This window comes from Colossoma macropomum, unplaced genomic scaffold (genome assembly GCF_904425465.1).
Source record: "Colossoma macropomum unplaced genomic scaffold, Colossoma_macropomum, whole genome shotgun sequence".
NCBI classification, from domain to species: Eukaryota; Metazoa; Chordata; class Actinopteri; order Characiformes; family Serrasalmidae; genus Colossoma; species Colossoma macropomum.
The window spans coordinates 13,460,938-13,486,920 of record NW_023494790.1 but is presented as its reverse complement, the minus strand read 5'-3'; the positions used below and the strand labels follow the sequence as shown (position 1 = coordinate 13,486,920).

The 25,983-nt window shown below is 40.1% G+C and overlaps 1 protein-coding gene across 1 annotated transcript in view; it reads left to right on the top strand.

Moving 5' to 3' along the window:
* Positions 1-25,983, top strand: part of pcdh15b (protocadherin-related 15b) — a 302,478-nt gene that overhangs the window by 148,840 nt on the left and 127,655 nt on the right. Inside the window, exons 17-19 of the mRNA XM_036572205.1 lie at positions 3,596-3,675; positions 8,999-9,092; positions 15,843-15,971. Of these exons, the coding sequence (XP_036428098.1) occupies positions 3,596-3,675; positions 8,999-9,092; positions 15,843-15,971 (303 nt within the window). The remainder of the gene's footprint in view (positions 1-3,595; positions 3,676-8,998; positions 9,093-15,842; positions 15,972-25,983) is intronic.

Sequence of the window (25,983 nt, the reverse complement as noted above, 5' to 3'; positions counted from 1 at the left end):
AGGTCACATAGTGTTGATCAGAACACAATTTTATATCTCTTCACATCATTATTGTAATTTTAGCTGTCTACTGCAGTATTTTGGAGCTGAAATTATATAATGAGTATAACATCAAAGTGCAGATTTTTAGGGGCTTGAAGGGAATTGGCTTAGAAGCATTGCCTGCTCAGCTGTTCCATGGCCAGGCGTGCGTTATTACCTCAATATTTCACTTATAAGTAATCAAGTAAAAGTTCTAGACTTGTTTTCAAGTGTTACATTTGCACTTGTTGCTGTTAACTCTCAATATGAATATGTATAAAGAGCTGTCACTGCCAGTGAAGTAAGCCATCATTAGACTGAAAAATTAAGATAAACCTATCAGAGAGATAAAAAAATATTAGATATGCCCAAGTCAGAAAGTATGTACCGACAGAAAACAATTGTGGTTCATGACACAAGACTTCTTTCCCTAATGAAGAAAAACCCCTTCATAACTGTCAGCCAGGTCAAGAATATGTGCGAAAGTCAACAATCAAGACATCAACAGAGTAAATGCAGAGGGTTTACCACAAGATATAAACCATTGGTAAGCCCCAAAAAACAGGAAGACCAGATCAGAGTTTGCCAGAAAACATGTAGCCTGTACAGTTCTGAAAGAACATTTTGTGGACAGATGAGACAAAAAGCAACTTGTACTTTGTCAAGCATTTATGGCTGCTTTCTGAGATTTTGTGAGGGCATTGTTAGCTTTTTTATATCCACAAACCTAATGTACCAGCTTATAGACTGCAAGTTTATTCATAAAGTCTGTCTATTCCTTTGAAGAGGTTCCAAATTAAACTGCCTGCATATCCTTACCACACACCGTACGCTATACTGGAACAGTTGGTTCGGGTTTACATGTGTCTTGGGAGTACCCGATTATCAGCAGTCTTTGGTCAAATGCTGCAGCTGTGGAGTGTAATGCCATGAGCATTCATCTTCCAGAAAGCCTCCCACAGTTCTTTCTGAATGATCACTCTCCCCCGTGGCTTCCTACCCCACACTGCAGAATCCTTCTTACCAAGCATACATCTGCAAGGATAGCAACGATGCATGTACAGTATTCTTCTCCTGTGAATAGCCACATGGTTTACAATCCTAAAGGTTTGATCAAATGTACAGTTTACTTCAGAAGTAAATGTACAACCCCATTTCCAAAAAAAGTTGGGGTGCTGTGCAGAATGTAAATAAAAATAGAATGCAAACCATGTTTCTAAAGGAAAATAGTACAAAGACAACATATCAAATGTAAATGAAATTGAGAATTTTTTTTGTTTTAGGAAAAATATATGCCCATTTTGAATTTAATGGCAACAACATGTTCCAAAAAAGTTGGGACAGGGGCATGTTTACCACTGTGTTTCATCACCTCTTCTTTTAACTACACTCTGTAAGTGTTTGGGAACTAAGGAGACCAATTACAGGATTATAGGATTTCAGCTGCTCAACATTTCTGGGGCTCATTTGTCATATTTTTCATTTAACAAAAGTTTTTAGTGGTGAGAGTTTTGGACTGCAGGCAGGCCAGTTTAACATACAGACTCTTTTAATACGGAGCCATGCTGCTGTAATACATGCAGAATGTGGTTTTACATTGTCTTCCTGAAATAAGCAAGACCTTCCCTGAAAAAGACGTCATCTGGATGGCAGCATATGTTGCCAAAACATGTATATATCTTTCAGCATTAATGGAGTCTTCACAGATGTTCACATCACCCATGCCATGTGCACTAATGCACCCCCAGACCATCACAGATGCTGGCAAATGTGTACTGATAACAAGCTGAGTGGTCTTTAGCCCGAAGGACACAGTGTCCATGATTTCCAAAAAGAATTTCAAATGTTGATTTGTCAGACCACAGGACACTTTTCTGCATTGCCTCAGTCCATTTTAAATGAGCTCAGGGCGCAGAGAAGGTGGTGGCGTTTCTGGATCTTGTTTTTATATGATTTCTTCTTTGCATTTTAAAGTTCTAACTTGCATTTGTGGATGCAGCAACAAACAGTGTTCACAGACAGTGGTTTTCAGAAGTGTTTCTGAGCCCATGCAGTGATTGCCAAAACAGAATTGTGTCTGTTTTTAATGCAGTGCCGCCTGAGGGCCCAAAGATCATGGCCAGCAAATGCTGGTTTTTGGCCTTGTCCCTTGCATACAGAGATTTCTCCAGATTCTCTGAATCTTTTAATGTTATTATGTACTGCAGATGATGAAAAAGTTATTTGCTATTTTGTACTAAGAAACGTTATTCTTGAATTATTGAACTATTTGCTCATGCAGTCTTTCATAGAGTGGTGAACCCCTCTTCATCTTTACTTCTGAAAGACTCAGCCTCTCTGAGATGCTCTTTTATACCAATCATATTACTGACCTGTTGCCAATCAACCACCAGGTGTTTTTTTTTGGCATTACACTACTTTACCAGCCTTTTGTTGCCACGTCCCAACTTTTTTGTAACATGTTTTATTTTCTTAATGGCAGTATTATATCTTTGGGAATAAGTGTGCATTTGTAAGTTTCAACACCCCCAGACAAATTACGTTTTTGTTGATTTTCTAAGTGAAAATAAGTTAACACATCCTCCACAGAGAACACACCTCTGCACATTTTAGTGTACAGTTACTGTTTATTTGTGTTTAATGAATTGGAAAAAATAAAACATAAAATCTAGCCTGTTCAGAAGTTATGGCACCTTTTATATTTGATGTTTTAGTAAATAAATAGAAATTGTGCACTACAATTTGCAGAAGTATGCCATTTTTTATCAACAAAACATGTAATTTGACCATACAAAATGCCACTCAAAGTAGCCTTCAGGTACAAGATATACATTTTTTCAGGAGGTATTTGTGAGGAGATTGAATATAAGGTAACCCACTTGCATAAGGAAGGGCAAGTCAAACAAACATATTAAACGATACATAGAAAATGGGAATAGGTAAAGGGTGAACACACTAAATGCTGAAAATGTGATGATATATTTAGTTGTTGGGACTTCTGCATAATTATCTGTTAAATTTATTTAATTTGCTGAGGCTAAATATATAAATATATGATGCTAACAAATGAATAACTTGTGCTAAACGGAGGTTTTTGATGTTTTGAAATGAATGGGTGGTCTTTTGCAAGGGCTGTACCTAAATATAGTTAATTATACAGTTGTGTAAGTATATTTAAATAGTTTTGGATGTAACTTGAATCGATAGCAGACAAAATGTTGTGGACTTTTAAGGGTTAACGAGTGATTCATAGTAATATTATAAAGAATTATAAATGAATTAGAGGGCTGATCCTGACTAACTTTTTACTTTTTAAAAATGAGGAAGCCCAACTCTGTCTGCTAACCAAATTTGATAGAAGCTTACTTTGTGAGTGCAGGCCCAGATTCTTAATACCGTAATGTTGAGTTTGAGCTACATTTGGGAACCAATTATAGTTTTCTCTTATGCAAGAATGTTGCAGAGGTTTTTCGGGCTATGCAGGATTTCCCACAGGAGCCGGAGCCGTGCTGAATCTCAGCTCAGGGAGTAATTGAATTACTGTTACATGAAAGTACTTGTGTGTCTTTTGCAGGCAACAGACCGTGAAAGAGATCCCATTACGTACAACGTCCTGAGCGGTGATCCCAGCGCCATCTTTGAACTCAACCAAACGTAAGCACCCTTTTGGAAAAGGTTTTGCTTTGCCAAGTTGATTTTTACTTGCCGGAGCCCCAGATGCACCACACTCTAAAAAGGGGAATTCCTCAGAAAATGTATGCATAATTCAACAATGAGATGTAAACATTTTTTTTAAGAGTGTTTTAATGTGAGATGGTACTTTGAAAGAGACTGGTGAGCAACCAGGGGTCACAATGTGTGCAATGCAAATATAGCCATTTTATTTACTATACAAAATGTCCAGTGAGCCTACAAATGGTAATGGTGAAATAGTCTAAATTCAAAAAGTATGTTTATTTGGATACTATTTTGCAATAGAGTGCTGTGCATGTACCTCTCCACCAAGAACGGGTTTTAAAAATATGTATTAAGTCAAAAGCTTATCTAAAAACTATTGTAAAAGGATGTCTTGGGCATCAGGCAGTGTATTCAAAATTGTCACATGTATTAACTTTCTGTGAGGAAGATTTTAGACAGAGGTGTCCAGTCTTGTTGGCAAAGGGCCAGTGTGGCTGCAGGTTTTCGTTGCAGCAAAGCAGGATCAGACATGATCAGTTGTTTTAAAGACTGAGACTGACTGACGAGTGGAACCAGACATGCTCTTCTTGTTTGGAATGAAAACCTGCACCCACACTGGCCCTTTGTGGACATCCCTATTTTAGAGCCATTAAACACTTTGGACATCTGCTTGCTACTTCTGTGATAATTCTGACTCTTCTTTAAAATGGAGCATTTCACATCAGCCCACTCTGAATGACTCTACATCTTAAGCATTTAATTATGCAGAAATTCTGAAACATCCGTGGAATTCTCTTTTTTAAAATGAAAGTTTTTAAAATAAATGGTTAGTAGTTTGGATGCATGGTTCTAGAAAATTTAATTTAGTATAGAAATGTTACATTATGTGGATATTCTTTAAAGGTTCTTCCCACTCACACATCTCATTTACACAAATAGCGGGTGTAATATTGCATAAGCTGTGGTGTCACTCCTCCTTTTCACTGGTGGGAATGGCTTCAGGGGGTTAGCGGAGTCACCAGACTTTGGCCATTGCAAAACCACAAGTGCCAGAAAACATTTCTCTGATTGATTGATTTCATTTGAGAGCCAAATATTTTTATGAAACAAAAACTATTTTTCTATTTGTGCAACATAGACCAATTCCCTACCCACATTTAGCCCACAATTTCTCAAGGTTGTCCCCAAACATTCTCATTACGAGATTCTAGATATGAGGCATCTGATTCTGTGCATTTAGGTTAGAACAAAGGTGGCAGCAGGTGCCAGGCAGGTGGGCCGAAGTCCTGCACAGTTTGGTGAGTTTGCTACTCAAACACACCTGATTCAATTGAGCAACTAACTGCCAGATTAAGTTGTGTTAAGAGCAGGAAAATCACCAAACTGTGCTGGACACTCGCCCTCCAGGGCCAAGGTTCGTCACCCCTGGGTTAGAGAGTTCAGTACCACTGTGAACCATGGCCTTTCATTACCAGATCTGCTCAGTAAAAACTGAGCTATGTCATCTGTGACTCATTCATATTAAGCAATAATAGATAAAAAAATATAAGAACTTCTTTATTTCTAAAAAGCTGGCTTTTTACATCTATTTTCAGCAATTATAATTGATGTTGTTGAAAAAACATTAATACTTTGTCTCTTATATATTACAAAGAGCATTGAGCCAGAGGATTACTTTAATATAAAAGAGTTCTATAGCTGTCCATTATTTCTTTTTGTAATCCGCCTCTCACACACTGGCATGGCACCACAAGCCACTTCACTTCCCACCTCCCAGCTTTTGATCATGCTCATTGGTTGCACATTATCAAAGGCAAGATATTGCAAACATTATAAAATATTAACATTTGTGTGCGTGCTGTTAGAGCACCCAGAAGACAAGTGTCCGCCTCTGCTACCCGTCACTGACAACAGCCCCTCCTTCTACGTCCTCTCCGTTACGATGCCACGCTAAGCTGTAGCCTGGCTGCCAGTCAGAAAGGTGGCTTATGCAATAGCTCAGCAGATCCACGCATTCAGCAAAAGGTGCCTGGAGGCGAGTCTGTAAATGTGTACTTAGCCGTAGACAGCTGGTGTCGACTCAACAAAGACTGATGCATGCATTGCCAAACATTCTCAGAAAGGAAGAAAGGCAGGAGCTTGACAGTGATGGAATGAAAACCTACAAATGCATCGTTTTATTTCCGAAACCTGTTACGGTTCCTCATGTTTTGAAGCGGTAGTTAAGGGTATGTGAATGAAAGACATGATTGGTGTCTGAACTTTGCTTCCTTAGTTTATACTGGAGTCTAAAGTAACTAACAAGTAATGGAAAGATTTACCCCACCAATTAAGACTTCAAGTTGTTGAGTAATGGATATGCATATGTGGTTTCTGACACTGACATGCCGCCGTCTGTAAAATCTATAATGGACGAACGTACAGACATGTGGCTGCTACTGCCTTTAGCTATGCAATATACATAAGCAAATATAGTTTATTTTACTTAACTGTCAACATTGATTCAAGCAAGTGATGATGCAACAGTTTCCACCTTGCAAGTGACTAAACAGTGGCGTAACTACGGGAGTGCTGGAGTAGTGCGGGCAGTTTCACTGGAAACGTGGCGAAAGGACCTGCTCAAATCTACACCTCACATTTTTTATTTATTTGTTTGTTTGTTTTCTTGTTCGTTACTTTTAAATAACACTTTCCTCGTACCCTGGGTTGCTTTGTAAAGAAATCGAGGGTTTTGTATGCACATGAAAAAGAAAAATGTGAAAAAGATGCATATGAAAAGGAATAAATACATATGTATATATACATACATATATACATTAACATGATACATGATTAATGCGACTCATTATTAAATGCTGTGAACTCATTTCCTTAGTTTGACCCTTCAAACCATCTATATAGTTCCATACTGAAATTCAGCTGCTTGTGTGCTGCATGCTACTATGAGTGACTCAGCAATTGCAGCCCTCTTGTTTAAAAAACAACTTTCAAATGGCGAACTCCATTGATGGCTGTCTTGATGAAGCCAGTTATTTCTAGTGCTTTGAATTTGTTTAGAACCAAAGAACATTGAAGCATAACACACCATTTATGTCAGCAATACCAGTTATTCAGCAGGCTGTGCTTAAAAGTGCTTGTAGCAAAGTAACAAATGCAACAGCAAGGTGGAAAGCTACAAACAAACAAAAATGCACAGACTTTAAATGGAAAAAATCTGTTTTTAGGATCACATTTATTTTTTAAATTGTTGCTCAAATAAGACAAATGCAATTCATTATGATTAACTACACAAAATAATGTGATTAAATGTGATTAGCTCCTTATATATATTTAAAGTCACATGCAAATTTAAATGCCACTAATAAAATGACATGTCTTGTTGAATTTCTAAGTGAAAATAAGTGAACACATCCTCTACAGGAAACTTAGAAATTGAATTTTTCTTCTAAATTTAGTGCACAATTGTTATTTATTTGCTATGTTTAACATATATTTCAAAACAAAACGTAAAATGTTTAACAGTAAATGTATTTTGCTGTTTTGGTGTATGGCTGTATATAGATAGACAGATAGATAGATTGATAGATGCTGAAACAAGTGTACATTCACGACTCACAGAAAGATCAGGTGCCAGTTTCCCGGACAAGGATTAAGTTTAATCTTGGATTACACTTCAGTGTCAATGGAGAATTACCGGAGGAAATTCTTTCTAGTCAAGGCTTATGCTTAATCTGGGTCTGGGAAACTGGCCCCTAATGTTTTACAACATACTTCACCAGTTAGCTTCCACTATTGAGACAGTCCTGATCTCCCTCTTACTCATAATGCATCTCATCCATGGTAACCATTTTCACATGGATCCTTTACAGCCTGCAACATGATGTGGTTGTTATTTATCGTTTTAACATGACTCTAAGCCTCCATTTCCTTTGATCTGCTTTAACCTTAAAATAAAAGAAGCAAATTTCAAGCACCAGACATATCTTGGCTGTTTGACTACAAGAGGAAAATTGCTTAAATTCAATGTTTTGCAGAGCTATAACTTTAAGTATGCGGAGCCCACGTAGCCAACACCATGGCAAGCCCCATGCTAACAGGAGCGCTCATCAGGTGGCTCAGAGACACTCCAGGCTCGCCACCCACTCATCCTCCTCCTCACCGACTCAGAAAATCAAATTAGTTGGATAACCTCTGCCTCGCTTTGGCTTTGGAGTGATTCTCAGATGATAACTGCTCTCTCTTCCTCCCCAATAGTCTATTAGTCGCTTAGGGCTTCAAAAACACGGGAGTAAATGACATTCCCTTGTTCAGCTTAATTCCACTCAGTTTGCATTTCCAGCTGCTGCTTAGAATAATGACGGTGCTGAACTTTTATCTTCTTCAGTGATCATTGATGCTACATAATGAGGGAGAGGATCCATGTGTGTATGTATGACAGATAATGGCTCGTGTGAATAGATAATGCATACACATGAGGTGCTCTGACGCCTTGAGGATGCCGCCTTTCGTTCATTTGTTTCACATAGACAATGCATGCCTGTCAATGCATATGCCTCCTAGAGCTGCAAGCCTTTGTCTATAAGATACTCTTTGTGTTGGTTTGCAAACTTCTCCTTGCTAATTGAAAAGCTGAGATGGGAAATGTCGTATGCGAGTGACAGACTCACTTGTCAGCTTGTGCCAAAAAATTAGATGGAACATAAAAAGTAGAGCAAACAGGAAATCTGTCACAGATAGTAAAAAAAAAAAATAGAATCCTCAACAGTTTGTCATTCGGTTAATGTTAATGATGCAACTCCACTGCCAGGAGTGCTTTAGTGCCAAAGTGATCTGTGAGCTTACCTCATATTGTCCCTCTTGCTGGAATGAGTCTGAATACATTTTACAAATGCTTGTAGCTGTGGGACAACAATTATTATATTTTTAATTTCCCGCAGCTATAGTATGATGCAGCTGTTCTGAATGACATGCAGGGCTGGCCAGTAATTTTGTGAAAGACTAATGCATTGCCTTGCCGTTTTATTGAGGAACAAATGAGTCCGTCAGTTCCTCTTTTGATGGGGGCAATCTCAGCTGGAAATGACTCATTGTGTTTCTGTTTGGGCTGAGCCTTCCTACTATTTTCAGGCACAGATTCTTTACCAAAATCCTGCACCCCGATCACTTCACATTCCATGTGAATAATCAAGAGGCTAGTTTACTGCTAATGGATGCTTGTAAACTTCCCAGTGTAAAACTCCATCTTCTGCCGTTTCTCTATGTTTCTCTGAGTTTCATGGTCCGTGTTTGTGCTTTGCAGGTCTGGGCTATTGCTGCTGGCGAAGATGCTGGACAGGGAGAGCACAGATCACTATACACTGACCGTCACTGCGTCCGATGGCAAGCCGGACGGGGTAAGGCCTGCCACAGCTAGTCGGTCACTCTCTCAGTCTGTTGATCACGGTCTGTGGTAAATCAAACACTGTGGAGGACAGTTGCTCCTTCTCAAAGCTAATCCTCTGTCTACAAAGAAGTCACTCACTCGAGTCCAAGTGGAGCACAGCATGCCCCGAATTGAATGGACCCTAGTTCAGTGTCTTAGAAGCATGATAGCACTAGGTTCATGCAAGCTGTTGGAGAAAGTGTAAAATGTAGTTCTTTATCTACCTCCTTAAACTGATTTTGGCTGCAGAGCTATTAGGAAAACAGGTACCCGGAGGATTTGTTGTCGTGTCAGAAATGCTATGCTAGTTTTCTATGCTAGTGTGGGCCTCTGTGTCGTTTTTTGTTGAAAATAAGTTAACATATCCTCTATGGGAGCACACGTATGCTTATTTTAATGCAATATTACTGTTTATTTGCTGAATAAAACACTATAATGTGTTGTCAAATTTGATGTTTTTTCCCCTGTATGTTATGCTCGGCAAATAAAGAGAAATTGTGCTTTAATATTTTCAGAAAAATGTCACACTTAAGTTTGTTGCCTGTAGAGGATGTGTTAACTTAATTTCACTTAGAAAATCCATGTAATTTGAGCTGGGGGTTCCAAACTTTTGCATACGACTGTATGTCATGTAGTGTTGTGAGCACTTGCGTAGTCTTAGCAAACTGCATACCTTTTTTTCATTTCAAGAGGTTTGCCCTCACACAGTCATTCATTGCTGTCTGTGTCATTTGAATTCTGTGGACTCCTGTGCTTTACTCCTTTTCTCAGTCTGTTGTCCCCACTGTGCATTTTTTAAGTGGCTCTCTCCAAGGGCCCACTGTGATTGATCTGAATAGCGGTGGAACGAGGTGTATCTCACCGTGGAGTGATTACGCTGTGATGATGGAGATAAATGAGCAGAGCAGGCTTTTTTTTAATTATGGAGCTCATTCCCTTGTTTCGCTCCTTCACTGAGCTGCCATCCTGAGCAAGCCATTCTCAGCTATGGACGAACTAGTTTATGTCTCCCACAGCAGCATGGAATAAAAGAATCATTACGCTACGGGTTTAGCGTTAGCGTCCAAGGGCATTCGCCTAATTGTCTTGCCTGCTGCCTTGATGATACTTCCCCTGGTGGGGGATGGGGTGGAAGGCCTTGTTAAGTGAGATCTTAAATCTGAAAAACCCTCTCCTCTCACCTCCAGCTTGTCAAGGCAGCTGCCTGACAGCAGATTTGTCATATCAGAGGCTGGGAAGACAGGCGCTGGCACCTTTTAGTGTTGCTTTGCTATTGCACCATTCTGACCTTTATGGGAAATGAATACAAATTCCTTTCTCCTGTCATGCGGTGCTGAGCGAACAACCACTATGATTTAATCAGAGTCCACCTTAATTGGCAGACGCATCTGCACTTGGTCTCCCCTTCACTCCTCCTTTGAAGAGACGAGCTGATGCAGGGCCACCCCATGAAAGATGACAATGGAGGGTATAGGGACTCTCTCACTCTTTTTTCTCTTTCTGTCCCTCTGCTGAAGAGCACCTGCAACTCCTTTTCCCCTCACTGACCTTGTTGCTTCCATTTACAGCTGAGAACATTGAGGAAAGTTTGGAAGGGTCTTTGAAATTCAGTGACCTTTCTTAAAGCACTTGGTCGTTAGCCAATTTAATAAAAAGAACTTCCCTGGGTGTGCAGTAGGGGAGGGATGTGAATTGAGCGCATCCCTAAGGCTCCTAGGCAAACCTTCGCTACTTGACCTCCGCTCCAGGAGGAAGTGACCAGGGTGCCGCCGTCGGCTCTGCTGCCCAGAGAGAGGAGGAATGATCACAGTCCAGGTAACCCAGAGGCCAAGGTCTACATGGAGAACCATTGCAGAGCTTGAAGCCAAACTGTCAGACTGTTGAATTTGAATCTAAAGCCCTGACTGCTTCTACTTAGAGGAGTTTTATGTAAATTCGCCCCGGCTTGTATTCCACCCACTTTGAGGGATTCCATGGCAGTTTATTTCATTTTGCAGCCTTTGCAAAGGAAATCTCTGCAAAATTCTGCCTTTCTCAACGTTGTTGACAAACCGAAGAACAATAGCAAGTTTGCCTCGCAGCTTATGAGGGCAGCCTTTACACCTGCCTCGCACTAAGCCTTCCACAGGCATAATGCAAACTCAGCAGGCTTTATAGCCACTGCATGAAAAATTTACAAGTACAATCTGTCAAACCTGCCGCCATTTAAACCTTTATCGGAGAACTCTGTATGGCCATGAAGGAACATTAGCTAATTTACGATATTTTCCCATCACCCTCGCCACTTAAATTAGGAAGATATTATCCCCTTAGGGGCCTGCAGTTTACGGACATGATGAGAACTAGCTTGTTGGGAAATGGGTTGTAGGGAGATGTGATTAGAGTGATCAAACAGGGGCTGAAGCCTTGGAGAGGGATGGCTGCAGTGGGCGGATAGGCAGTCTCACCAAGTATTTGGCTCCAGGTCTAATGGCCAGGGCATCTAATCTGACGTTTTAGTCAGCCTAGGCAGTATACTTGTCATGAAAATATGCAGTAGACTCTCCTGAAGCTCTTTTAGCCTTCCTGCAGTTCTCCAATATTTGTCCAAGGTTCAGCTGATGCCAATGCATGAGAAATCACTGCAGAGTCACAGGTGTCAAAATCCAACCCTTGGGGGCACATCTGATAATGATCACCTTTATGAGTTGAGTCACGCTTGTTAGAACGGTAAAAAATTAAACTCCAGCAGCAATGCAGCCCTCCAGGATCACAGTATGACACTCCATCTCTAGAACATTGTATCTGTGTTTGCCAGAGGACTATTATACATGCTACACTCTAAAAAGTGTCATTAACAGATTATCAGCTCTTGTGTGTTACTTTTTTATTTCATAAGCAACAGTTTAGTGAAGGAACTACTCTTATGGAGGGAAACAAACTACTGTTGCTTCTAAAGTTAGAAGTTGATACAAAAGCAGTTACAAACCTTTTATATCTGCATGGCGAGATCTGCTTTCTTGTGGCAGAGTAGAGGAGGAGCATTATTAGCAGGCCAGCTTTTTTTCTGCTCCCTCTCCACTTTGTCACAAGAGAGCAGACCTCGATGTGCAGATGTAAAAGGTTTATAACTGCTCTGTCTACCTGTAACTTAGTTAATTAGTCACTTGCTTGCCACATTATTGTTAGCTTAGCTAGCACAGATGAATCAGCAGCTTGGTAGATACACCTGGCAGAAGCGGAAGGGGCACTATTTTATCTGCATTGTTTCTACTATCACCACTAGCCATAGACCCAGTAGCTGGGCTACACAAAACTACCCAGCACTGTGGAAATAACACAAGAAAATGATTCAATAGGCTCAGCTCAGCATTTAGTCAGAAAAATAACCCAGCATTTTTCACCATATATATAATTTTATCAAAAGCATGTAAGACTTCATGCTATTTCTACAGAATATACAAGGGAGAAGGTCACATTTTGATGAGTAATCAGTAATAGCTTTATATTCTTGTTGGATCAAAGAGAGTTTCACATTCATGGCCTGTAGCATAATATCAGCAATCAAGTCCAATAAGAGTCATGGATCTAATGAAACATTTCACTTAGTCAAAGCCTGCTCGATGATGGAGCCTAATTGACCTAGAAAAAAAATCCATGGAATGGATGAGACGTTCCCCGAATGTTTCCAACAAAACCATATATTGCGGTCATCATAATTTGAATAGAGTACTGTCAGAATGGGGAACATGCACATAGTTTTATAAAATTCATCCATGGTTCTCTGTAAAGGTCCACATCTCCGAGGTGGCCATTTCTTTATGTAATCACTGCCAGCTGCAATTACTTTTGCGGGATGACAAAAAAGGAAATAGGAGCTGGGCAGCATGCCGCTTGTGTAAGTGGCCAGCAATGTTAAGATAAAAGCTCTGCATGTTCTAATGGTGCATAAGTGGACCCAGCACCATTTAGGCTATTTATGTTCATTTGGAACCTGATGTTCTCTGTGCTGACGTACTGCATGCACAACTTTTCTACAGGTATATGCAGGTAATGCCTGTTTCTTCGAATTGAGCTTTACATGTTAAATGTAGCATAAGAATACGTTTGCGTTGCTTGTTATTTAGTTTTTTCGGTAGTGTAAATTGTGTAAAGATTCTGTAGATAGGGTGCATATTTGTGAATCGGAGGAACCCTATGTGTTGCTTTAGAAATCTCTTAAGTTAATCATTGTCAGCCTGGCCTCAGCGAGCTGATTTGGCTGCTACTGTCTTCTGCCGTTGATCCGGCCTCCAAAAATGCTAATATGCCCGGCAGCTGTGGGAAATTTTTCATTAGACCTCTATTCACAGCTTGATGATGAATGCAAATATGTTATCAATTTTGCTAGATCTATGTAAATTAATCAGTGGAAGGGGATATTTGTTTATGTAAGCAAACACTGGGCTCCTGCCAGAGCGGAGACGATATCATTCAACAGTTTGAGGGCTGAATTTATTCACACACACCGCCGGCTCAGCATCTGCATCGCTGGTATCATTCATATATATGTGCGCTCTGAGTGTATACAAACCTGCTGGGTTCTATACACAGTCTGTATGGTAGGCTACATGAATGACGTGTACCCACTAGGAAAAATTTGCATGATACCAACTTAACAATGCGTAACGACACATCAGAGATTCATATATTTGGCCTTTGTTGATACAACAAAGAAGTGTAACAAATTGATGCTGAAACCCAGTGCTGAGTGACCACAGAAATAAAACTCGCTCACTCTTAACAAAGGTATTCTATTCTCTAACTTTTTACCATTGCCAGGCTGATTGCCTGAAGCAGAAAAGAGCCAACAGCTCCTTAGAATCTTAATGTTTCCTTTAATATCAAAATTCCTCAGAAAATTGCTCTTTCCTTCTGCCACAACAGGTCCTGTCTGTATACTGATAAAGTTGTTTCTTTGTTTTTTTCTGTTTTCCTTTTCTCAGTAGGAACATTCTGACAGCTCCACGTCCTTTCAGAGCCATAGTGTTGAGTTGTCTTCACAATTTTTTTATATTTTTCTTTTAATACAGAATTTTAAACTCATATTTTATTTGCTTATTGTATTTTATCTTATATCTAATCTCCTCAGAAATATCTCCTGAAAATGAATAACTTGTACTTAGCAACTATTTTGACTGGCAGTGAAATAAATGAAGGCTAGACTTTCAATTTTGCTCAGTACTGCATGCTAATGAAGTTGTTCATGGTCCCCTTTGATTGGACTTTGGTCCCTTTATGTTGGTGAGGTTGACTGTGTTTGTGTTTCATTGGTCTATGATGCCTGCATGTTAATCTTAGAATTTAACACTGGTGATAAAAAACATGATTTGCTGATTATGTCTTTTTCATAGCGCCTTTAAAATGTGGAAATTTAGTTCAATGTGCACAGATGTTCAATTGATACTTTTGTGTTTGTAAGCAGAAGAGGGGAAGTTTTTAATGAATTTGATAAAAGTTATTTTTGTGCATACACTCAGAAAGAAAAAAACATTTTTGCCATGTTTGTCATTGTTTGACAGTGAAACAGACAGCAAAAGTCAGCAGTGCACACTCAAACCTGAGAAACAGAATGTAAACTGAATGTAATTCATTATGTAATCAGTAATGTAATTCAATTTATTAAATTTAATAGCAAATTGCCAGTAATGCTTGTAAGGATTTTAACTTGGATGCCCTCCTGCTCCCAGGTGAACCTAATTTATCTTAGCATTTGTTTACGTAATCAGTTCTATTAAGAAAAAAAAGTATTACTCTGTTTTTTGCTTATTGAGCAACATAGAATATCTGGACACCCTTATGATAGCTCCATGCAATGAATAAATGTTAAACCTTTTTCATATTTAAATGCCATGCACCTCATTGACCTGTCCTTTAACTCACTCACACGTCTTCAGCAGACTGGAGTTTCTCCACAAGGGGAGCTGTTAGCTCTCAAGTATATTTTGATCATTGAAGGAGAAAACTCAACAGGATCTTCCAAACGCAGCTCTTAACTAGTTAATAGCTAGCTATATTAACTGTATAAAGTTATTAACTGTATAAACTCTGTAAACTGCTAGCACATTAGGATTCCTTCGGCAGCCTACGCCAGACAGTGCTCGCAGGAGAACTAAGGATATATAAACGGCTTAAAGCGGAATGCCGTTGATTTTTATTTTTTTTTATGTCTGTATAATTAAATCATTCAGAGGCAAACAAAATCATGTGTAGTGGTTTAATGTGAAATGATTCTTTCTCAAGAAACCAAGTCAGAACTGTGATAGAAACCAGTATTTAATCAATCAATTTCATTCTGTTAAAGCTTATTTTGTCTGCTAATATGGCTATAATACAATGGATTGCCTCAGATTCAGATTCAAATTTGAGCAAATAAGACAAATGCAATTAATTATGATTACCTACACAAAATATTGAGATTAATCACAAATAATTAACTTAATCATTTCAGTCAAAATAATTAGATGAAATTTTTTTGGTTAGGGTATGCCTAATAGCTAAAGTAGCAAGTTTGTTGTGTTTTTTATGCCTTCTCACTGCTTTTACTCTTACACTCTGTCAGTAAATGGCTTAAGCTTCAGTAGTTTTTTTCTTCTACAAATACAAGCTAGTTCCAGCATACACACTTTTTCAGACTAAACTGCAATACTGGTTCTGTCAAACCAAGATAGTAAGTTTAGACCTCATTCTTTCTTATTTGCAGACCTCAACGGCCACAGTGGACATTCTAGTGACTGATGTCAATGATAACGACCCTGTATTCGATCTTCTACTGCCCCAGAATCTCACAGTTCAGGAGGAGCAGGCCAACGCTTTTGTGGGTCAAGTGAAGGTAAGTCTCTGTCCACGGAAGCTTCTCACTTCTCCACCGCTGTCTTTGATCCGGTTCGTCCTTCTATGCATTTGTGCTGCCCCGGGCCTCTGTTTCAGCACTGTATTTCTGTCTTACTCAATGAAATCTGCTACCCTAGTCAGGATGTTGGAAAACCATTTTTTTCTCTAGGTTTTGGATAGGCTACGGAGACAGGGAAGCATATGTGTATCTTTGTTTCCCCTCTTTCTTTTTGGGTTATTTATCTCACTGGCTACCTTGTTAGTTTTTGTTTTGTTTGTTATTTTAGCGGCAACTCAGTCTGACAGTTCCTCCCCGTGTTGACGTTTATATCGTTGAACTGTTGAAGTGTGGTTGTACTGACAACAGTAAAGAAAGGAGAAATAATGACCCCGCTCACACCTGGTGTATTCATGTGTCCTCAATATCAGGATTATATCTGAATAGGGATTATGCACATAAAAATGCAGATGTAAATGCATGAGAGATTCTCAAGATAAAATAATTTAGATGTGATCACTCAAACCAGGGTGGGCATTTTAACCTGAGGTTATTTAAGTCTAAATATACAGGATGCACTCACAGAATGTAGCCAAAAATATGCGGACACCACCTTTTCTGATGCCGCCTTTGCCACAAGTTAGTTTGTAAAATTTCTGCCCTTCTTGGTCTTCCATGGTCAACTGTAAGTGCAATTATCATGAAATGGAAGCATCTAGGAGCAACAACAGCTCAATTACAAAGCGGCAGACCATGCAAACTCACAGAGTGCAGCCAACGAATGCTTAAGTGTGTAGCTCATAGAAATTTCAGGTGCATCTAACTTGTATCTACACTGTGTCCATTTTATCAGCATCCATTTTATACAGTTGTATACAAAAGTTGGAACACCCCAACTTAAATGTGGCATTTTTCTACAAACAGTAACCAACAGTACCAACAGTAATACAGCATTACTTCTAAAAAACTTTCTTAAAAACTTCCTAAAAAAGTTCACGATATTTTGCATATGTGAATGCAAAAAATGTGTTTTATCTGCAGCTGCCATTATAACTGCCCCTTTAATGAGCCTGCAGGATCTCGTCATCTTTTTCCGATTGACTCTTTCTCCTCATGAGAAATAAGTTAAAATTTTACCACCCAGACAGTTGAGTGATTCTTCAAAAGCATCCATTTATCGTTTTGCTTTTCGAAAAGAACCTGGGGGAGACTCTGATATGCACACTAGAAAAAGACGAGGAGAAAAAGACCGACATGGACAATCCAGGTGGCTGTAAAATCATAGAGGAGCACCTTTAAAAGAGGAAATTACCTCAAGACCCCATGTAAATTCAAACTCATCTGAATAGTAACAATGCCAAAACCACCTTAGTGGTTACACAGTCTATCCAGGGGAACTCCTTCCACAGTGGCCTGTCTTCAGTCATTTGCTTCAGTGACCTCTTCGTGTCACTACATTTTTCCTGTCCCGGCCGGCCATCCTAAATGAGGGAAGCACCTCCCCTACAGATGGCCCGAGGCTCTGAGCCTCTATGGCGTTCCCACAAGGCTGGTACTAATCAGTGCCCACTGGGCAGGTGGTTGGCACAGTGCCAGCAGCTTTGGTCTCCCTCCGGCCTCTTCTTGGCCTCTCGTCATGCCTCAGCTTCCTGCCCGCTACGCTGTTTATGATTTTCCAATTAAATAAATGTAATTTAAATAATTTGTCACCTTCGGGAACGTCCGGTAATGAGCGGCTTTGTTAAGCTACAAGGAGTTGTAATTAGCAGTCTAGATTAATAGAGCTTCGCTTTGTCAGGAGAGTAATCACAGCATAACGCGGGCAGACATCTGCTGGGGGTGTGGGGTGAGAGATGTCTGTTTGTTGATGTGGCTTTGTTTTAACTTTGGGGGAAAATGACATTGGGCCTGATTAGAAACCTTGCAAGAACCAAAAGTATTTTTTTGTTCTTCTACCTTCTCATTTGAGTGTCTGTTTGCATTCATACTTTTTCAGAATAAAAATGTCCTGACTTTGTCAGAAATACAGAGATAAACAGGGCATACGAGACACATGTCTGACCCCACACTGTAGAAAATCAAACCTGTGAGTAAACCTGTGTGTGGGAGGGAGTAGAGTGACAAGCCAAATTCCCTGTTCCGCACTTGTATTGGTGCTCATTTGGAGCCCTGGACACGTCTTCCCGCTGAGGCAGGTTGGACATGGTCCAGAGGTGAACCCCTCTCCCCTCCTCCCCCTCCCCCCCCCCTCCCCCGACCTGGAGCAGGATACAGCAGTGAAAGGCTGAACATGGAGGGAGCTGGAAAGCCTGTGGTTCTGCTATCACCGCCACAGCAGACACCACATTACCGTATCACACCTGCTGCAGCGCAGACGCCACTGGGACGGCCTCTGATCAGAAGCGTGGGAGGATTTTCCACAGGGAGGAAAATTTAAGCTAAGCCTTAGAAGTCGCAGTTATCACCAACAATAAGAAAGCATTGCAATTTTCTGTGAGTTATTTCCCATTCATGGCTAATCGAAACAAATGGAGACCTTCTGTTGAAAGTGCTGATTTGAAACTTTCAATCAGTCCGTTTGTGTTTGTAAGTAGAAGAGATGTTTTATTATGATTGATTATGGGATTTGACGAAAAGTTCTTTTTGTGCCTTTACATTGTTTGTCACTGTTTGACATGGAAACAAACAGAAAAAGCCAGGAGTTCAGACTCCAGTCTGTTGATAGAGAATGTATATGAAATGTAAACTTAGTTTACTGGCTGGACAGACATTACAGAAGACTGGCGACAGTCCCGTTCAGCCCTAAAGAGAATTTTTTAGAGTATTTGCACAATTCTCCTTATTTATGTTACAATAACGTTGTTTTCAGTGTTTTTATTTTATTTTTTTCAGAATGATAATATTTGTATGCATGTAAAAAATGACACTGTTAAGGCAGACTATATTTAGTGTTTTCATATAATTAAAGTTTTTAAGGATAAACATGATAGGCTAAAAGTTTGCTTGCTGCAAAAATACTGCTAATAATAATTTTGAATAGGAAAATGTTAACTAACTGCTATGATAAGGAAAATAAAACAATAAATAACTAGATACAAGAGAATTACTGTATATTAAATTGTATATTCAAATGAAATAAAACATATTCAAAATAAATAAATACATATAGCCTGGTGGCTCGGGAACCCTAAGCAACAGCTTTATGACTTACTGCAAGAAAAGGCCCTGATAGTAACTCTCTGCTCTTTGAGTTATTAAATGCAGTGGAAAGTGTGTTGTGTGATATGATGCACAGCGTTCATATGACTTTAGCTTTATTAGACAAAATACATTTTGTTTTGCTGTGATTTCCACCTGTGGAATAGGATTCTTTGCTTATTATCAGCCTCTGTGTGTTCTGCTGTGAATATTGGCAGAGACCTAGGTTTACAGCTTATTAGCAAGGCCAGCGATGTACTTGTCTGCTTTCTGTCAAATCTGGCTCACTTATGATTGAATGCAAGATAAATTAATGCGCTTCTTGTGTCAACAAGTGGTAAAAATCTGTGTGCAGTATAACCACTAATTGGGAAAAAACTTGTGAAAAAATCATCCTGATGGCATCTATTATCTCCCTGATAATACAGTCTGTCTTTACTTGGCATTGTCTGCCCTGAGCTGAGCATCCATGTTTATCAGGACAGTAAAACCCATTACTTTTTTTTTTTTTTTTCCTTGTTTGAGTTGAGTATCAAGGGGGTTGCAGGAGAAACCACTGTTCTTCTGACCCTGCATGACCTCGCCTCACGAGGTAATTACACTGAACTCAAAAGCAGGCTGTGGGCTGCCACTGTTGTGATGCACGGCACAGACGTATCTATAGCGTGCCTACATACGGGTTTAATTAACTTTGAATTGATTACCACGAAGACGAATGCTTTTCATTACTGGCTGCTCGTTTTAGAGCACAATAACAAACAGCGCAGAGAAGGAGGGGAAAGTTATGTGTTGTCAAATCTCTGGATGAGCCCTGTGTCTTGATTCAGGCACTATGCACTGTGTTCTTACAACAGTGGTCCATGCACGGACATTCCCCTGCATATGCCCGTCATGCCTCAAGAATCGGGTGAAGAATCAGACGCTTATGTTGGCCAGCATCTTGCTGAGTTAAGGGGGGTGCATCCTAACCACTGAGAAAGCAAGGCCAATTATGCTCTCTTGGACTCCCAGCCACAGCTGTCTGTGGCCTCAAACTCGCAATCTCCAAACAATAGGGCTGGTGCTTAAATCATGGGTCTTGAACTTAAATCCAAGAGGCCCAGTTTGGTGGTTGTCCTGCTCAAACACACCCACTAAAGTTGGCAATTAAGAGGCAAGTTCAGTCAGGTGTAGCTGAGCCAGAAAATCATTAAACTGTGCTGAACCATGCTAATTAGCAACTGTTTTCTAGCCAATGTTCAAGCTTCAGACTCAAGACTCTCTAGGACAAAACTATCACTGGGGTTGTAACCCTTCCTATCAATGAGGTATCTCTCCAGGATACTGCTTCAGTACCTTTAGTTAGGGAACATAGTGGTACTATATTCCATTACAATATTTAAGTTGCAGTGACTCCAAACACACTGTCCTGACTCCAAGTTGGACCTTTGAAAGTACATTTACATTGTTTGTACCTTAATGAACAAATATATATCAGTAAATCCAACTTCTTGGTTTTGGGTTCTGGCACTATGCACTTTTCAATTTATAAAGTTTACATGATTTGCACATCTTTGCATTCTATTCTTATATTTACATTTTGCACAGCGTGTTGTATAATATCAATTAAAAACTCCATTGAGTGGCAGATGAGGATGAGATTGAGGTTGTACTTATTGTAAAAATACTGTACAGGCCACTGTCTTACGCTGCACACTATGTATTCCACAGTCTAGTCCTTGGATTTTTGTAAGGTAGTGTTGTATCAAATTGAATAGTAAACTTTTACACTTAACATAAAAATTCATTTATGGACGTGCAATGACATCAGAATCATATCACGGAAACAAGATATATTTGCAAGTTGTGTTCTTGTAAACAGAGTCAATGAATTGTGAAGCAGCAGAGAGCAGTTTTGCAGTGTCCATGATGGAACTGCCAGAGAAAACAAAAAGAAAAAACAATGAACACTACTTAAAACTGTGAGATGGGAAGTAAACGGAGGAAAAGAACAGGGACAGAGGACCAGTAGCAAGAGTAAAGGAAGAATCATGGAGATTGGGAAAACGGTGAATACAGAGCTGGGCTGGGAAACCAGTCACTAGAAGGCCAGGTACATGACAAAAACTAGAGGTATACAAAACACACAGGGAACATGACACAGCTGGGAAAGACATCGAAGGGAAGCAGAAACCAACAGACATCAGGTGAGGGGCGTAACACGAAGGAAACAGGGAGGAGCAAAGGAACCAAAACACAGGACACATGGCTAAAGAAAACAAATGGGGAAGGAAACAAGGAAAAACAGGACAGGGCAAGAATGTTACATCAGCAGGTAATTGCATAAAAAAAAATCTGGATTATACAGATGTCACTGCTATCTCAAACCGATATTCGATGATGTATTTATTGTACTCCAGAAGAGCAGAACATTTAGGTGACACTGGGCTACTGCATGAAAATGTCATGCTGTAATGCTAATCCAGGTAGATTTAGTTCTAATTTCAGCTTTTTCAAAATGTTTATATACACCGATCAGGCATAACATTATCCTTGTTTCTACGCTCATTGTCCATTTTATCAGCTCCACTTACTATATAGGTGCACTTTGTAGTTCTACAATTACAGACTGTAGTCCATCTGTTTCTCTGCATACTTTGTTAGCCCCCTTTTACCCTGTTCTTCAGTGGTCAGGACCCCCATGGACCCTCACAGAGCAGGTACTATTTGGGTGGTGGATCATTCTCAGCACCGCAGTAACACTGATGCGGTGGTGGTGTGTTAGTGTGTGTTGCGCTGGTCTGAGTGGATCAGACACAGCAGTGCTGCTGGAGTTTTTAAACACCTCAGTGTCACTGCTGGACTGAGAATAGTCCACCAACCAAAAATATCCAGCCAACAGCGTCCTGTGGGCAGCGCCCTGTGACCACTGATGAAGGACCACAGGATGACCAACCCAAACTGTGCAGCAGTAGATGAGCTATCGTCTCTGACTTTACATCTACAAGGTGGACTGACAGGGTAGGAGTGTCTAATAGAGTGGACAGTGAGTGGACACAGTGTTTAAAAACTCCAGCAGCACTGCTGTGTCTGATCCACTCGTACCAGCACAACACACAATAACACACCACCACCACGTCAGTGTTACTGCAGTGCTGAGAATGATCCATCACCCAAATAGTACCTGCTGTCTGAGGGTCCATGGGGGTCCTGACCACTGAAGAACAAAGTGTGCAGAGAAACAGATGGACTACAGCCTGTAATTGTAGAACTACAAAGTGCACCTATGTAGTAAGTGGAGCTGATAAAATGGACAGTGAGCGTAGAAACAAGTAGGTGGTCATAATGTTATGCCTGATCAGTGTATTGTCTTTAGCCTTAACAGAAATGTTAAAAATATTGCATATCGGCATCGGCCCCTAATTCCCAGTTCATTGGTGCATCCCTACTGCAATACCTCACGTCCTTGAATGAAACAACTACTAATTTTAATATCAAAAATGTTGAAAATCAGAGACGTCTAATTTAATTTGTACACTATTGCAGTGATCTCGCGTGCTTTGTCTGCCACGTTGAAAAATTCATACTTCTCCCCTTTCTCTGTGTATGAGCCCGTGACCACTGAGTGTAAACAGTGTGCAGCGACTTTTTTGACTATTATAGTGCACCATCTGGGTATTAACTGGGTTGCACAAGCAGCCGTGATTTCCCTGTGTGAACACAGTGGATCATAAATCAATTTAAGACAAACTAAATAGCATGGCGCTGGGACTGTATGAATCATGGAGATATAATAGTAGCTGGATGGAGTCATTAGCGACTATTCATTTCAGTGGAATATGCTCAGTGGCGCATGTATTCCCAGATGTATGTGTTGACCCTGTCATCATTGCTTCAAGGGGACTTTCTTACAGCACCAGAATTTGTTGTAGTTGTAAATACCAGGTGACCGACCAGGCTAGAAATACAGATAAATGATATTTTAAGAACATTGGTGACTAATAGTTTTAGTCTAGTTTTTATATACACTGCAAAAAAATTAAAAAATTACATCATGTGGTAACAAGTAAATTAACTAGTTTTATTCAACCAAAATAAATACTTTGAACGAACGATTCTTTCGAAGTAATGTTTTGAGTTGAATAAACTTAGTTCAATTGCTTGTTACCACATGATGTCGTTTTAGGGGCAGTCGTGGGCTGGAGGTTAGGGATTTGATTTAGCTTTTGTGTTTTTGAAAATCTACCAAGCACATTTTTTCATTGCCAGTTTTTCTTTTAGTAATAGTTTTAGTTAACTGTGATCACTCTGGTGGGGAGGGCAACATGACAACTTTTATTGTTCTTGTAATACATTATGATGGGTTTTCTGAGTGCATTGTGGGTATGATCAGTACATAAATAACACTGACCTGCTGCAAAGAGAGCACAATTAGCCTTGTTTATTTGCGTTTACTGCAGTGCAGTATGTGAAATCATCATATTCATAGTTTTTATAACTTTTAATTGTGATACTACTGTTTTTTTTCTTGTCTTTTCCAACTTGTCAAACATCAGAAGAAAGAAATATCATGATGTGTTGTGAAAATGTTTACATCATGAAAGTATTAACGTATTATATATTAGTCATACCGCCAGCCCCTAGCATAGTCTCCAATCAGAAGCCCCCTCAATTGAACATGCTCCTTGAGCTCATAAGGCTACACCTACCGTTAAGGAGAAAGTTGGGGTGTTAAGGGGCGTTAGTGTGTTGATTTAACCTCCTAGTGCTCATTCAGTACAATCTTTTCAATTTTTTTTTTTAGAAAATGGCAAGTCTAATGCGTGCTTGTCTGCATGAGACTATACTGATCAAGAAGAAAGAAATAAGACAGTTTCAACAAAAGACAGTAAATGGCAACACAATACTTAGTACTTAGTAGTTTAGGTTTTATTTTAATGGCACATTGTGGTCTGACACAAATTACCTCATCAGATCAAACTTATACCCAGACTCCATGGTTATCCGTGAAAAGGACGACGTCATTGCCAGTCCTATAATTACACTGCTATTGACGCGATTGACATACATTTCCTAAAGCTTTTTATCTCTTAATTACATAGAAACCCCCGGTTTAGAGGGGAACTTCAATTGAACAGTGCAGTTTCTTTTTTTCATGCACGTCTGCAATAAAACTTGACTCAGTCTTTTGTGTCAGCGGTTAATAGTGATTTTTTAGGGCCTTGATTCTTCAACATTGGAAGCATCAGGGGGGCACCTCCTCTCACAAAGCCTCCGTTATTGATCACGCACTCATGTCCTCACCTTCACCGTATTATTCTCTGCTTTCTCTGAGATCCAGCTCGGAAAGAAATGAAAGTCTTGGGTCTAAACTTTCGGGAAAGAGTGTGTGTGTGTGTGTGTGTTTCTGCTCTCTCTGTCTGTGCCTCTGTATAATTCATGGCAGCGGGCGGTCTGACGGTCTGGTACATAGCTTATCAGAGAAGCACACCACCGCTTTTGCCTGGGTGTCAATGAGGTGCCTTCAGATACAAGCACTAAAACAATAAGAAAAGGATAATGCCACCAGGGTGTGGTTTGAGACCATTAAATCCTAATCGTGCAGCTGTTGTGAATGCACAAGGAGGACTGAGAGAGGTGAGAGAGAAGAAAGGAGAAGGCTGGAGCTTTTGAGTTCAGCCATACTAACAGCAAGTACTGGGCGATATACTTGTTCATCCAGTATCCCGGTTGAAATTCTTCCACATATAAGGCCATAGATAAGCTCAAATAACACAATATCCGTTTAAAAAAATCCTTACAGAGTGTTTTCAAAAGATTTTCCATCCACATAAAAGTGGAAAAATCACTCAAATGCACTCACATAAGCATGCCAGTACAGCAGAGAGTGATAATACCACATAAAAATATGATGTTATCTGATTCAAGAAGAACATTGTGAACAGGACTTGACTTCCTGTCAGATCTCCATGATTCGAATTTCACGCAATTCAGATTCTTGCCGGGAAAACAAAAGCTTAAACAAGCAACAGTAAGCATACGTAAGTATTTTATGACATCCCATTCTAAATCCATAGGCGTTAATATGGAATTGGCCCTCCCCCTTGCAGCTGTAACAGCTTCCACTCTTCTGGGAAGCTTTCTACAAGATTTTGGTGTGTGTCTGTGGGATTTTTACTCATTCATCCAGAAGAGCATTTGTGAGGTCAGGCACTGATGTTGGATGAGAGGGTCTTGCTCGCAATCACTGTTCTAGTTCATCCCAAAGGTGTTCGGTGGGGTTGAAGTCAGGGCCCTGTGCAGGCCAGTCAAGTTCTTTCACACCAGCCTCACCCAGCCACGCCTTCATGGACCTTGCTTTGCTGGAACAGAAAAGGTCCTTCCCCAACCTTTTCCCACAAATTTGGAAGCATAAAATTGTCCAAAATGTCTTGGTCTGCTGAAGCATTAAGATTTCCCTTCACTGGATCTAAGGGGCCGAGGGCAACCCCTGAAAAACAACCCCATACCATTATCCCTCCTCCACCATACTTTACAGTTGGTACAGTGCAGTCAGACAGGTAATGTTTTCCTGGCATCTGCCAAACCCAGACTTGTCCATCAGACTGCCAGATAGAGAAGAGCGATTCATCACTTCACAGAATATGTTTCCACTGCTCTAGAGTACAGTGGCAGCGTGCTTTACACCACTCCATCCGACGCTTGGCATTCTGCTTGGTGATGTAAGGCTTGCATGCAGCTGCTCAGCCATGGAAACCCATGCCATGAAGCTCCCAGCGCACAGTTTTGTGCTGATGTTAAAGCCAGAGGAGGTTTGGAACTCGGCAGTTATTGT